The sequence below is a fragment of the Sarcophilus harrisii genome, chromosome 2 (assembly GCF_902635505.1).
Source record: "Sarcophilus harrisii chromosome 2, mSarHar1.11, whole genome shotgun sequence".
In the NCBI taxonomy this organism is placed as follows: Eukaryota; Metazoa; Chordata; class Mammalia; order Dasyuromorphia; family Dasyuridae; genus Sarcophilus; species Sarcophilus harrisii.
Window position 1 is genome coordinate 224,298,706 of NC_045427.1, and position 15,357 is coordinate 224,314,062.

General features: G+C 36.4%; 1 protein-coding gene across 2 annotated transcripts in view; it reads left to right on the top strand.

Annotated features, from left to right (window-relative positions):
- The first annotated feature begins 4,395 nt into the window (after positions 1-4,395).
- The window catches only part of ARFGEF2 (ADP ribosylation factor guanine nucleotide exchange factor 2), a 112,518-nt gene continuing 101,556 nt past the window's right edge, over positions 4,396-15,357 (top strand). The window contains exon 1 of one of the 2 annotated variants that reach the window (XM_031951581.1): positions 4,396-4,653. In XM_031951581.1, the coding sequence (XP_031807441.1) occupies positions 4,533-4,653 (121 nt within the window). In that variant the 5' untranslated portion in view covers positions 4,396-4,532. The remainder of the gene's footprint in view (positions 4,654-15,357) is intronic. The other variant, XM_031951582.1, reaches the window with a different exon arrangement.

The window sequence follows — 15,357 nt, forward strand, 5'->3', positions numbered from 1 at the left end:
TTTTGCAGATGAAGAAACCAAAACAGATTAAATGACTAGTTCAGGGTCAGAGGTAGGTGATACTTTTTGCTGCAAAAAAAAAAAAAAAAAAAAATACTGAAAGGATATTAGCAACTAGAGACACATATTAGCAACTAGAGACATGTGTTAGCAACTAGAGACCTTTTGTGTCATCTCTAAAAAAATCTTTATGAGAATAGTCTATGTACATATTGAAGACATCTTTAATGAAAACATGAGAACAGGCAAAGTCTTTCTTGGATTTTTTTTCACAGATGGCCATCTCTTCCATCATACAAGTAATTGAGAGCTGCTGAAAATATAAAATCTCATTTTATTTTCTTTAAAAATTTCAAAACGATTTGACTCAGTAGAAAAGGCAGTCTTAAAATTGTGTCTTCAAAGTGCCTTCTCTTAAGATATTAAAAATTACATCATATTTTATAACAGAAATTACCACTATTAAACAATCTACTAAGTATAAACAAGAATAAAATAACATAAGCATAAAATGAGGAATAAAAAAGGAAAACATATAGAATTATAGGCTGATGATTTAGAGTTGAAAGGAACCCTATGGATAATAGTCCAATTCCTGCATTTTAAATGAGGAAAATGAGTCCCAAATGAGTAAAGGTTTTCAAGTAGAAGAGTGAATTTCTGTTCATGGTGGGAATCTTTCAGTAAGTTCTATTGATAGGTGATACTGTCTTAATTAAATCCATAGTCACAGTAAATAGGATATTAATGTCACAGAGAAAAAACAAAGTAGACAAAATGCATGTATTTTTGTTAGAATTAACATTCAAATGGAGAAGACACCCATTAAAGTATTTTATCAGCATATACAACTTGTTCCAAAAGTGTTAGTGCAGTTTTAAGTTTTAATAGCTTGAAATAGCTTAGAGCTATTTTAAGGACCATAAGTTTTAATAGCTTAAAACTACACTAAGACTTTTGATTCACTCTCTTTACCTTGCACAGGCACTAGAGTTGGACAATGAACTGGGTCCAGAATAGAATAAACAGAAAAATTGGTTGGATTGAATTTAAGAAATTGTCTAGTGCTTTCGATAATCCCAAGCATATGGCTACCACAAAAGTTCATCCTTTTAATATTTTCACAATGCTAACTCCTAAAGATGGCATAGACTATAGTTGTTGTCTTTTGTACTCTTAAGAAGACCATGACGTCAGGCAGGTGATGCCACGACTTGCAAGTGAGTTGGATTTAAGTGAAGGAGGGAGGCTTTGCAAAGTCACCAATCTCTATTTCTCCTCCACAGTCATCTGGGTCCAATGTCAGAGTGGATCAGGATGACTGGAGATGGCCCTGGATGCAGTGGAAGACCTTGGCCTTTTAAAGCTAAGGTCTTTTTTAACAAGTCCAGTTTGATTAAGGTAACACACATTCAGTGATTAAGACTAGATAAGAAATGAGGCTCTTTTACCTAGTCAAAAAAAAAAAAAAAAATTTCAGTCTGGGAGGGGAAGCTCCTCAGTATTTCTGATCAAAAGAGAAACTATTGCTACTTACAATCACTTTGAATCAATCAGGGTCCAAAATATGACTAACTGGATAGAACACTATATTTTCTTTTAAAAAATATTTAACCTTAAAAAAATTTTTTTAGAGTTCCGAATTCTCTATCTCCAGCCTTTCCTCTCCCCAATGAGAAAGCAACATGATTATCAATTGTGATGTCACGCAAAACATTTCCACATTAGCCATGTTGAAAAAAAAAATTAAAACAAAATTAAGTGAAAAAAAAGTATGCTTTATTCTTCACTCAAAGTCCAATTCTCTTTTTTCGAGGTGGATGACATCTTTTTTCATAAGATCTTTGGAATTATCTTGGATCATTGTATTGATCAAAGTAGCTAAGTCTTTCCCAGTTGATCACTGTTACAATATTGCTGTTACTGTGCAGTAGTCTCTTTGTTTTATTCACTTCACTATTTATTAGAGACTATAATTCTTCTTAGGTTTTTCTGAAACCATTCTGCTTGTCCTTTCTTACAGAACAATAGCATTTCATCAAAATAAAAACCACAACTTGTTCAGCTATTCCCCATTTGGTATCTCCTTAATTTCCAATTCTTTGCTACCACAAAAAAGGTGCTATAAATATTTTTGTACACATATGATCCCCCACCCTTTTTTTATCTGATCTAATAGTCATTCAAAAAAGTATGCATAGTTTTATATTCTTTTGGGCATAGGGCCAAATTGTTCTTTAGAAGGGTTGGACCATTTTACAACTCCAACAGAGCATCAGTGTATCTATTTTTCCACACTCTCTCTAGCATTTATTATTTCCTTTTCTGTCATGTTAGCCAATCTGATAGGTAAGGGGTGGTACCTGAGAGTTGGAACACCATCATTTCCAAAAGGTTCCTATTACTGAAAGCCACAGGCTGAGAAAATTCATGAAAAGAAGTGGATGATTCAGTCAGGTACTTAGGGTGAAAGTGAACTTGCTACTTACAACTCCTGAAAATACCTGAGGAGAATCACAATCAAAGTCCTGAGGGAAAGATCACTCCTGTAGAGTTTCATCAGAGTTGTCCCTTCCCTACCTATATTTTTATGGGGTGTGTAAGGTGTTTAGGAAGACTAGAACTTCTGGTGTGAGGGTTGCTGATCCCTTTTCAGAGCTGTTCATCCACCTTTGGTGTTTACTTTTCACCCAACTCTTATCTGTGGCTCCAAGAAGCTGTAGCATGGGCAACATCCACACTCTGGTAAATTGTCTAGGCAGATGGGCTCAATCAAGCTGAAGGCAACTGATAGGTCTTAATTCACCTGTTGGTGAATTAGAGGGATATTTACCTAAGCATGTGACTACTTCCCCCATGGAATGGGTGGGTGAGAATGGCTTGTTCCAACTGCCATGAAGGTATCTGAAGTAGGTGCTCTGGGGTACTTAAAGCTTGGTCAGACATTGAAGACTCTAAGGTTATTGGATAGTCTTTCTAACTTGTTCTGCCACTGGAATTCGATGACTGGAAGAGAGAATGAGGCTGAAGACTTTGAGCAATGGTTGCCTCACTCAAATCCAATTCAGAAGCAAGTCTATATCATTAATCCTTTTAGAAAAGGAAGGACAAACAACATTTTACAATAGCAGTTGTTGTTTGTCCTTCCTTCTCAAAGACAACCATGACATCAGGAAGCTGAGGCCATGGTGCTAATATGAATATATATATGTATATGGTGGAAGGTGTTGGTAAATGTTTAATAACCAACTTTCATCCAAAAATGTAATCACAACACACTTTTAATCTGCAATAACGGTTTCCCTGTAACTTTCTTAAATGTAACCAATCAACAAAACAATAAATCAAGCCCTGACTCATAAGGTTTATGGTTCTCTGAAATATAAATGTTAATACTGAAACTTTAAAAGTTGTCTTGTAAAGGAAAGTATGAACTGGCTCTAGCATTCCACTGCATGTGTAAGGCAGAAGTGGGAGAAAAGAAGAAAATTATTTCCTCTTTTTCCCTAGTCAGAGAGTATAGTATAGAAGAGAAAGCAGTGACTTGAGAATCAGGAAATCTGTATACCAATACTAGTGTTATTAGAATACTAGAATTTCTAGCATACTAGAAATAACGCTAGTTATTTTCCTGACCCAAATGAAGTCAGGAACAAAACAGGACTGACTGACTAAACATCATCAGAAAGAGCCCTGAATTTGGAGTCAGAGCACTTAAATTTGAGTCAGAAAAACCCGAATTCAAATCCTTCCTAGGTAATAGCTGTGTGAGTCTGGATAAGTCAATTCATCTTTAAGCTTCCGTTGCAGAAACTGGATTTAGAGGGCCTATATGATCTCTTTCAGTTCTAAATCTGTGACTCTGTGACTTTTGACCTAACCATTCTGTTGTTTTTTTCCTCATTTTATTATATTAATTATATATTAATAAAACTGACAATTTAAATAAAATTGGTGAATGTCCCGGTTCAGGTACTTCCTCTTTCCCCGCCCCCCCTTAGAGCTCCCTTTAAGTGACGTTTGGGTTGCTCCTTTGAAAGCTGGGGCTACCTTCCCTATGATTTGACTTGACTCCACTATATGGGCTTTTGAGGTCCCTTCCAGTTCTACACCTAGGAACCTATGACCTCTATGTCCTTGGACACGTCACTTAATCTCACATCTGTAAAATGACGACCGGGTTGGACCGGAGGGCTTTGAAGGTCCAATCCGGGCTGAGGGACAGTTTAGGTGTCCTCTGAGATTTAAAAAGCAGTGACCCTCTTCCCTCCTCCCGTCACGGGGGGAGAGGGGGGAGGCGGGGCTGGGGGGGGTGCCTAAGGGGCGGAGGGACCGGAGCGAGGGGAGGGGGCGGACGATGCGTCGTCGGCGTCACGTGACAGGACCCAACATGGCGGCGCCGTGGGGCCGCGGTGTCGCTTCCTGACGGGGGGCGGCGGCGGCGGCGGTGGCAGCCTGTATCCGCCCCGGAGCCCTGGGATCCCCTTCCTGCTTCGTTCCTCAGCCGGCGGAGCCCCTCCCAGACCCCGGCCATGCAGGAGAGCCAGACCAAGAGCATGTTCGTGTCCCGAGCTCTGGAGAAGATCCTGGCCGACAAGGAGGCGAAGCGGCCCCAGCACTCCCAGCTACGCAGAGCCTGCCAGGTGGCGCTCGGTGAGCCGCTGCCCGCCCGTCTGTCCTCACGGCTTCCTCTGACCTCGCCCACACCGCCCGCCGCGCGGTTCTTCGGGGCACGGCCCCCTTCCTCCTCCTCCTCCCCTGGGACCCGCGCCCTCACGTCACCCCTTCATACCCCCCACCCTTCGGCCCCTCGCTTCCGGGTCCCCCTCCCTGGGCTACACTCCCCGAGGCGCCGCAGCACCGCCCTCCCCCGGGCGCGCTCTGTCCCTTCCTCGCCCTCCCCCACCCTCCCCTTTGCAGGACATCCATCAGCTTTCCCCTCCCCCCGGCTTCTCTCCCTCCGGACCCTCCTGGCTCCTTCCTTCTCGCCTCCTCTCCTTCACCCCGTCCCCCACGCCGCAGCCCTCCGGCCCGGTCCTTCAGCATCCTCCATCCTTTCTGGGACACGTCGGTCCTCACGGTGTCGTTCTCTCCGTGCAGAGTCCTCAGATACTTCGCCATTCTCCCCTCGCACTACTGAGCCGTTCACCTCGACTTCTCACTTTTTTCTTTGGCGTCCCCTTGTCAGCATTTCAGCCCCGCCCCCCGCCTTCCCTAGTCCTCGTTCTTTATCCGCCTCCTCATTGCTAGGGGCCCTTTGGCCTTTTATTATTAATGGAATCTTAGTATTTAAGGCTCCAAGAGATCGTAAAGGGCACCTAGTCTAGATCCTTCATTTTAAAGGTGAGCCGCTGAGGCCCTGAAGTGACTTAGAATCTTAGAGCTGGAAACGACCAGCCAGAGCACCTCCCGGTTTAAAAAAAAAAAGCAAAAGAAAAGTGAGACTTTAGAGAGAAGCGACTTTCTCGGTTCCCTTTGAATCTTCCTTTTTTATTTCCTGGTTTCTCCTTCCGTCCTGTTTCCTGGATCCTTCCTGCCAGATATATTCCCATTAGCTGAGCAGATTAGATAGAAGATGCAGAAGTTGTCATATTGTAGTCGTGGGGTGGAACTAGGCCTAGCCCAGGAAGTGCCTGCATGTGGAATATTTTCTTTCTGGATAGTCTCCACATTCTTTCATCAGTAGAGGCTTGTGGGAAATCACCGCAGAGGTTGTAAAGTGGAGTGTTTATTCCAGGTGCATAGAATAGAGAAGAGTAGAGGAATCTCATCAACTACAACTTCTTGCTAGTTAAATCTAGTTATTCTAGATAATGTTAATTTGTTTAATATAGATTAACACTTTTGCCTCCCACTCATATTTTAATTTGACATTCCTAGCTTTGTTTCTTTAAAACATTTTAGAATCCCTCGGAAATGTCCATTTTTCTGTTAATTGACTAAGCACGTTGGAAAGCATTTTGATTTTGCCACAAACTTTTGAAGTCATCACATTTTCTTCTTCTAGGGTATAGAGGCTGATGTCTGTCTAAAGCAAAATTATAATCTTAAATTACTTAGGTGCTTGAGTGAAAAGTACAGGTCTAGTGAGAGAAACTTTGTTGAAGTTCATTTGTAATTTTTAAACTTCTTTAGTTTAAAACTTTGGAGTACTGATAAATAAGCATGTTACATATGGGTCATTATAGGCTTAGATATGCAATATAACTTAAGTAATATTAAGTAACCAAGTTGCATCAGTTCAAAACTGATAATAATAAATAATAATAAAAGTAACTGTTATATTGTTTTTAAAATTTTTCACACAATTCCATTATATTGATAATGCTTTGAGAGGAGTTTCAGAAAATGGTTATTTAGTACAGTATATTTAATTTATCAAATTGTCATTCAACATCATTTATATAATTCTCATGGTATTCATTTTAATTCTAACTTTGTACATTCTGATTTTTTTTTTTTGAAAACAAGTTACATTTTGTGGCATGCATTGATTGATTGCATGATATAGTAAAGTTGTAACTTACCCACAGTCATACATATGATAAGTTGAACTAGCATTAGAACCTAGATCCTCTTGATTTCAAATGTAAAACTCCACTGTCCCAGATTTAAGGCATACCTGTATGTATTGTAGAGACATAAAATATAATGCAATTTCATCTCTATATACAATATGTACAAAAATGTTTATATTTTGTGTATAAATTTGGGAATAGGAGAATTGGCTCAATATCTCTTATATTCCTCCAGAATACTCTGATTACTCTCTTGTTCGTTATGCTGATGCTGTCCTGTACTTTAGTCCTCCTAACACTAACAATTGTGGGCACTGTATAGATAAATTTGATTAATATATCTATATAAGTCATGAGTAAGGGAACCATCTACAAATAATATGGTGTCTACTATGATACCTTAGTTCTAGGAGCTGCCTTAACAATGAATGAATTCCTGTACATTGTTATACAAATAATCTTGCTTATCGATCAAAAGAAATACCCATTTTTTCCAATTAGCTTGAGGGAAGAATGCTGACATAGATATAGATATAGATATAGATATAGATATAGATATAGATATATAGATATGATTGGACTTCTCAAATTGCTTGGTGCCATATAGTGAACAGATGTTTCTTTTTGGGATTTCATTCTGGCCAGTTTTTTCTGGTACTGTGAACTCTTGAGTTGTTGCTATCAAAAACACCCTCTCAAAAATATTTTGATATTTTATTTTGAAAATTATTTTTATTTGGTTTTTTTAAAAATTTTTATATTTTTTTGATATTTCAAAATAATATTTTGAAAGCCTGAATGTTGGTTTTCAGTTCTATAGTGCCAGCTTTAAAGTGGCTTTAGGAAGCCTATGTAGAGGAAGTGGAAAATAGAGGGAAGATGGTTAAGATTAGGATGACAAGTATTGCAATGTGACAGATATCTTAATTTAGAAATCTTGATATTATGACTCTTTCCCCTATGATTATCAGACTCACCTCGCTCTTATTCCCTTATCTCAAAATAGTAGAGAAACATGTGTAAAATTGGGTAACAAAAAAGGAAATATAAAAATTTTCTTTTTAAAAGCTATTGTTTGCTTCAGGGTGAATATCCAGATTTGGAGAATGAGAAACTTTTAACATGTAGATTAACTTAGTGTACAAAGTTGGAATTCTTGGTAACAGAGTATGCTTAGGGGAAACAACTTGTTAGTGCTACCTAGTTAGTATTATTTTAGCAAAAGAAATAGGCTGCAGAAACTAAACATTTTTAATGCTGGTTGGTATTTTGATTTATTTCCTTCTTATCTTTGGTTTACAGATGCCATAAAACAGAATGTAATTATATTACTTGAAGTCTCAGTTTATTGGAGCATTAACCTATGTAACCACAGGGAGATCTGGATTTTGTCTTATAACGGGATCACCCAGAACAATTTTGCTTATTTGTCTTGCTTGAATACTAACTGCTCAGATCAGACTAGGACTGCCTACTTATGAATCCTTCCTCAGTTTCTGTTAGCTGGAGATCTGCTATTTATCACTCCTGAAAATTGCTTGTCCTAACTCTGTTTATTGGGTTTTGATAAATATGCTTACAATCTTTAAATACTATTGAAGAACGTAATTATAATATTATGGCTTAACTCTCATAACTCCCCATCAAGAGTTATTTTCATCATCATCCCTTGTAAAAAAAACTTTTTTTTAGTACTTATGTCTTTTTTATTTACATCTAAATTTCTCTCAGTATTCCTCTCCTTCCCCTTTCAGAGCACCAACTAGGTAGCACAGTGGTTACAGGACTGAGCCTGGAGTTAGAAAGATTGGAGTTTAAATTGGGTCTCAGAAACTTACTAGTTCTTTGACTCTGGGCAAGTCACTTACTGATTGTTTGAATTTCCTAAGCTGTAAAATGGAGATAATAATAGAACTTTCTTCCCAGAGTTGTGAGAATCAAATAAGATAATGTTGTTAAAGTACAGTGACTGGCCAAGAGTCTACACTAATAAATACTTTTTTTTCTATGTAACGAATTAGGTTTTTTAAAGAGAAAAAAAAGGAAAAAATTAGCAATACTGACCAACAAGTCGAAAGAGTAGGAAAAAAATACATAATGTTCCATACTTAGAGAACTATTTTTGTATCTCTTTTCTATATTCATGTTTGTTCTTTGTAATTTTGCAACATTTACTTTTGGTTGTTTTGTGGTTGTTCTTTCCATTTAATTGTTTTAGTCATTGTTGTATATCGTTTTCTTGTCACTGCTTATTTCATTCTGGATCAGTTTATATAAGGCTTTCTGTGCTTCTTTGTATTCTTCATATTCATAATCTCTGAAGGTAGAGAATATTCCATGCAGTCATGCAGTGATAAATATGTGCTTTGATTACTGGCCTTTGACTCTACAAAAAAAATACTACCATGAATATTTTGGAGCTTTCTTCTTATCTTGGGGATATATTCCTACTAGTAGAAGCATGATTTCTCTTCAAATTTACACTTAAAAAAAATAAGGCATTTGGAGAACTGTCTAAATAATAGAACTATTTTCTTGAGAGCAGGAGCTTGTTTTTTCTTTTTGTATCCCCAGAGCTTAGGACAGTACCTGGCACATAGTATTTACTGCGTGTTAGTTGACAGACTGAATTTAAAAATGATTATGTAAGCTGCTTGCCTGTTTTCTGTAAAGAAATATTAATTCAGCAATTTTTTTTTTTTAAAAAAGCTACTGTGTGCTAGGCTGGATCACATTTGAGAAACTGGTGCTTTGAAGAGAAAGCATGATTTCAAGAAGATGGGAGCAGGTAGGAGAATGATTAGCAAAGCTTCATGAAGGAAGAAGCACCTGACTTGAGCTTTTAAGGAATGGATTTAAAAGTAGTATAGGGGAATTCTCTATGAAGAATTGTAAGGCTCAAAGATGAAGGACAGCACAAGTAGTTGACTTTAGCTAAAATGTATGTAAAAAGTATGGTAAGGAGGAGCTAAGAGATAAGACTGAAAAGGTTAAATAGAGTCAGGATCTGTTGGGCCTGGATCTATGAAATTATTTTAACTTCATTCAAAGTCAATGGGTGACTCTGAAGGGTTTTTCATTACAACAGAGAATTAATTAGGAAGACTTTTGGGTAGGCTTATGAAGAATGGATTACAGAGGGAATTGAGAAGATAGGAAGGCCAAGTAGGAAGTTTTTATAGTTTCATCAGTTTTACAGTTTTTTTGACAACACTAATATGCAAAGATTCATGCTTCTCTGAAAATGTAGAGAATACACAGAAAAATTCCCAGGTTTCTGGAGTCCCTTGGTAACAGTAGTTTAGCAACCCAAAATGGCTTCATGGTAGGGTAAAACCATAATTCTCACAGTATGGCTCAGCATAATTCAGTAATTCTAGTACACCTAAAAACTATTGTCTGGATGCTATCATTCCTCTTCTTCATATTGTTTCCCATCTCTCTCTCTCTGCTTCTGTTACTTTATTCCATTTCCCATTCTTGGAATCAGGAGTTCCTAAATTGGGATTCATAATTTGATTTCAGAGGATCTGTGAACTTGCATTGGAAAAAATCTTTAATTTTTCTAGTCTCCAACCAATCTTTAGCATTTCTTTCAATACAAGTTTAAAAAAACCAACAAAATTAAACATTAGTCTTAGAAATCTATAGATATTATTAAATTACCAAAGGGATTCATGACAAAGCCATATTGAATGCCAGCTTAATAGTATTTTCACCTTTTTGTTTGTTTTTTTCTTCTCATTTTTTCCCCCATTTTGGTCTGATTTTTTCTTGAACAACATGATAAATATGGAGATGCGTTTAAAAGAATTGCAAATATTTACTCTATATCAGATTAGTTATTATCTTGGAGAGTGAGGCAAGGGAGTGAGGAGGAAAAATTGGAACACAGTCTTTCAAAAATGAAAGTTGAAAAAGTAATACAAATGCAAAAAAAATTGACAAATTTAAAAGAAAATAAAAAAAAAGTTCTTGCTTAGAATAGATTTCTCCTCGTCCCCATCTCTATCTCTTCAAAAAATTTTAAAATCTCTCAGGTACCATGTCTTCTACAAAGTCTTCTCTGATTGCCCATTCCCTTAGTTGATAGTTATCTTTACTCCCTTAAATTTCTCAGCACTTGTAGTTCTCCTTTACCCCTATGACAGTCTTCACTTATTTATTTATTCAGGTTTATGTCATGTCATGCTTTCTTTCCAAATCCCAACTCTCCACTAACATATGTGAGACATTAAGTCAGTGGCTTAACTTTAACAAGCTTTATCTCCAAGTACTTGGCACAAAGTGTTGCTGTTGTTCAGTTATTTCAATGGGATCTGACTCTTTATGAACTTATTTTCTTAGCAAAGATACTTGGAGTGATTTGTTATTTCTTTCTCCAGCTCATTTCACAGATGAGGAAACTGAGGTAAATAGCGTTAAGTGATTTGCCTAGCTAGCAAGCGTCTGAGGCTGGATTTGAATTTGAGAAGATGAGTTTTCTTGACTCTAGGCTTAATACCACCTAGGCACATAAATGTTGTAGGATTGAAATTGAATTAAGAAGAGAGGTCCTGAAATAGGATTTTGTTGAAGTGTTCTCATACTCATCCAAAATACACATATGTCATGAAATAATAAAAAAGGCAGAGTAGGAAAAAAAGGTTTTATTTGATGTGAAATTGAATAACATTGTTATCATGTATGGTAATGAGAAATATTGAAAAAGATTTGAAACTATATTTGTTTTCTTTTATTAAAACTTTATTTTCAAAACATATGCATGGAGAATTTTTCAACATTGACCCTTGCATAGCCTTGTGTTTCAAATTTTCCCCTTCTTCCCCCACCCCCTTCCATAGATGGCAGGAACAATATATTTCAAGAAAATGAAAAGAGTTCTTTCATATGTATTTATAAGCACCAAACAAATATTTGTTAAGTGACCTTTTTCTAGGGTTTTTGTATTACAGGTGATGTAGGTACTCAAATATTCAAACAGTCAATAAATAATATTTATTGTGCCTGCCATGTGCCAGAATCTGTGTTAGACTCTGGAAATGTAAATACAAACAATGAAACAATCCCTAATCCCAAGAAATGTATTACCTTTTAACGGCCAAAAAACAAATATATAGTTATCTTTATACATCATAAAATGAACAAGTAAAAATAAAAAGTAATTTGGGTGGGAAAGCGTTACCAGTTAGAATCAAAAAAAGGTTTTCCTTGATAAAAAGTACCTTATAGAAAGGATTGGACTCTGAAGCAAAGGTAAGTAAGAGCAAAGCCTACTGATGATGGTATGCTTTGTGTGCCAAAGAGCAAGGATGTTTTGATAAGATAGCAGATAATAGGAGAGAGTAACATCTTTTGAAAGTGGAAAGATATGTTGGGGTCAGTTTATGTGGAACTTTATAAACTTCTCTACTAAAGATATTTATTATAGAGAGAGTAGTAATCCACCAGAGTTGATTGAGTAGGGGAGTCATTTTGTTAGATTTGCACTTAAGGAAAACTATTCTAGCAACAGCTGTCAGATACACCTGAGTGTATGTTAGACTTAAGGCAGGATAAGAGGCTATTGAAGTAGTCTAGAACAGATGAGAGATGCTTGTGGAAGTAAAAAGAAGGGATCAGAGAGATATGGTAAAGCTAGAATTGGCAAGAAATTGCAACTGTAAGATGACAGAGTAAGGATTCCAGGATAATGTTGATGTTATAGATAGATCTAGGAGATCTGATGTACAGTGGCATCTTTGACAGAAATGGGGAAGTTCAGAAGAGGGGAGCATTCAGTATTATATATGTTGAATTTGAGATGTTTTGGGGCACAGTGGACACACTGAATTTAGAGCCAAGAAAAACAGTTCTAATACTATCCAGCATTTACTAGTTGTGTGACCCCTTGGTAAGTCTTAGAAACTTAGTTTCCTAATGTGTAAAATGAAGATAACAATGGCAACTACCTTACAGGTGTAAGTGTGTGGATGTTTGCATGTTATCAAGGGGAGCCTGAAGAGAAGTAGTAGTCAAGCAGACACGTAGGAGAAGCAAGAGAAAGCAGTGTAACTCTGATGGAGTGTTTTCTGTAAGCAGGTTGGACTGTAAGTTGTATTAGATAACTTCTTACTTTAAATATTTTATCAGTCTTGGCTTTAAAGTTTCAGGGGAGGAAGAAATAATTAAAGTAAGGAGCTCCCCGTATATCCATTTTAGTAAAATGTAATCAGCTCTTTGAAAGCAGGGACTATTTCTTCATTGGTCTATTATTTCCCTGGTCTAGCATGGAGTAGATACTTAAGAAATTGTTAAACTAGAAATATTTATTAGAGGTTTCTAATTAAGAAAAGAGAAATATTGTCCATCAGAAAACAAATATGTCTTCACTTTGTGGTCTTGTGAAATAAAATTGTTTTGAATTTTTGAAACTAAAAAGCAAAAAAATGAATTATTTGGAGATTCACCACATTGTTGATGAATTTACCAAAGCACTGATAAGCAATTCTGAGTTTTAAAAATTTTCCTCAAGGATGGGAGGGGGGCAGCAGTGTCTGTGCATTAAAACTTCTAATTGATAGCCTAAAAGCTAGGGTGCATTTGGGAGACAATAGTCTTAACACTTCATTTTAAGCCCAGAAAAATGCCAGGACTTATCCTAGTCTCATACGTTGGGTTTTGTTTATGTAATGTCAGGTAAAATGTATTTCTTAACATTCTTTTTTCATTGATAGGTTTTTTTTTTTAATTGTACACATTGATATGATTCAAAAATTCTCACTATTAGTGATCCAATTTGTGAGGCTTGATAAATATTATTACTATTCCTAGGTACTATTAAAATGTAAGGGTACATTGGTACACAATTAAGTAGATACTGATGTTTTCATTGCTCCATTAATGGTAGCTGTCCTTTAAAAACTGAGGATTAAAGACATGCATTGAAATAATAAATGCATTGGAAGGTTAGTTTTTGTTGAAAGTTTTAATAATTTAATAAAAACTACATGTTCTGTATAAAACTGCTTGCCATCTGGGGGAGGGGGTGGAGGGAGGGAGGGGAAAAATTGGAACAGAAGTGAGTGTAAGGGATAATGTTGTAAAAAATTACATGGGTTCTGTCAATAAAAAGTTATAAAAAAATAAAAAAACAGGTAATAAATAAATAAATAAAAATTAAATTAAAAAAATAAAAACTACATGTTCACTATAGAATTACAGAATATCAAAATTGGAAGGAACATTAGGTAATCACAGGTGAGGAAATTGACTCAGAAAGGGCAGTGGTTGTCCCTAGCAAATAAGCAGTTAAAGGAAAGTCACACTAGAAGCCAAAATTCTGACACTGCTGATTTGATTAGGACATAACTATTTATAATTGTTGGATTATTATTAGAATTGTTAAATATTCCTGCTAAAATGCTGAGGACTACTATTTTTTTTTTATCTTATGTATAACTAGTTTTTTGTGGTTTTTTGTGAATTTGAAACATCTAGTAGATGTCCTCATTAGTGAAGTAAATAATTGGGTATATTTGGATCTCAGGTCCTGTGTGCCTGAACCACTAGAAAATCAGTAAGAACAGCAGAATTATTCTTTGTGAAAGAGTAGATTTTTAAAGACTTAAAAATTAATTGGCAGTACATAGCCTTCAAAATAGCTGGTTATTATTTTTAGTTCTAAATGTTCACAACTGACCCAAAGATGATATACTGTAGCTCCATGTTCTGCCTGTGTGATTTTCTGAAAGTCATATAATGTTTCTGGATGTTTTCCCCCCTGAGGCAATTGGGGTTAAGTGACTTGCCCAGGGTCACTTGCCAAGGTCAGTGACTTGTCTTAGGTAGGAAGTGTTAAGTATCTAAAGTCAAATTTGAATTTAGGTCCTTCTGAATACAGGGCTGGTGCTCTATCCAGTGCCCCATCTAGCGCCCCCGTGTGTCTTAATTTTTTATCTGTAAAATGAGGGGGTTGAACTGGATCCATATATAAACTTCCTTGCATTTCTGTGTCTTTTGATCCCATTATCAACGGAAGAAACATTTATTGAGGTAGTCTACAATGTACAAGGCATTCAGTAAAGATTATGAAGATGAAAAGGATGAAAAATGACAGTTCTAGACCTCAAGGAGCTTATGATTTACTGGGGGGGTGGAGGAGGAGGGAAGCTCCAGAATACAAGACAGAGTTTAATGGGTTTGCAAATGAGGGATTGTGATAAAAATATATTCAAAGTTTCTTTGATCTGGGTTTTAGGATTCAGTTGTGGAAAGGATCTTGGAGACTATCTGTTAAATTTTCTTGTTCTCCAGAGTCGCTGCCTAGTTCCTTTTTAGTAATAAAACCTCTATCCTTTCAACTTTGCACTACTTACTTTTTGAAAATAGGTTTTGTGGTTGTTTTTTTTTGTTTGTTTGTTTGCTTGTTTGTTTTTGATATTTTATTCCTGGGTACACAAGATGTTTGACTTGACCCTCCCAAAGAATACTTAGCTCAGATATTCTCTTAGGGCTTTTCTTAGAATTGATAGCTTCCTTACCACTGGGAAACTGAGGGTTGAATTGAACCTGTGAAACATTACAAATCTGGTTAATCTTTTTTTCCCTTGGTTAAACCAGAAAGGCAGTACAGCTGTATTTTGTTGAAGGACATTTTTATTTAACCGACCTTTTCAGTTGTATTCAGCCCAGTTATATCACTCTTTCTCATTCCATTCATTTATTGCTTCCATTCACTTTACCCTTTTGGTAAGAGAAACCAAGCTCTTTGAAGAGCTGGTCTCTGCTATATGCTACCATAATGCACTCTATTTTTTAAAAATGTCTTTGTTGATATCTTTTATATCTGTGATTTTGA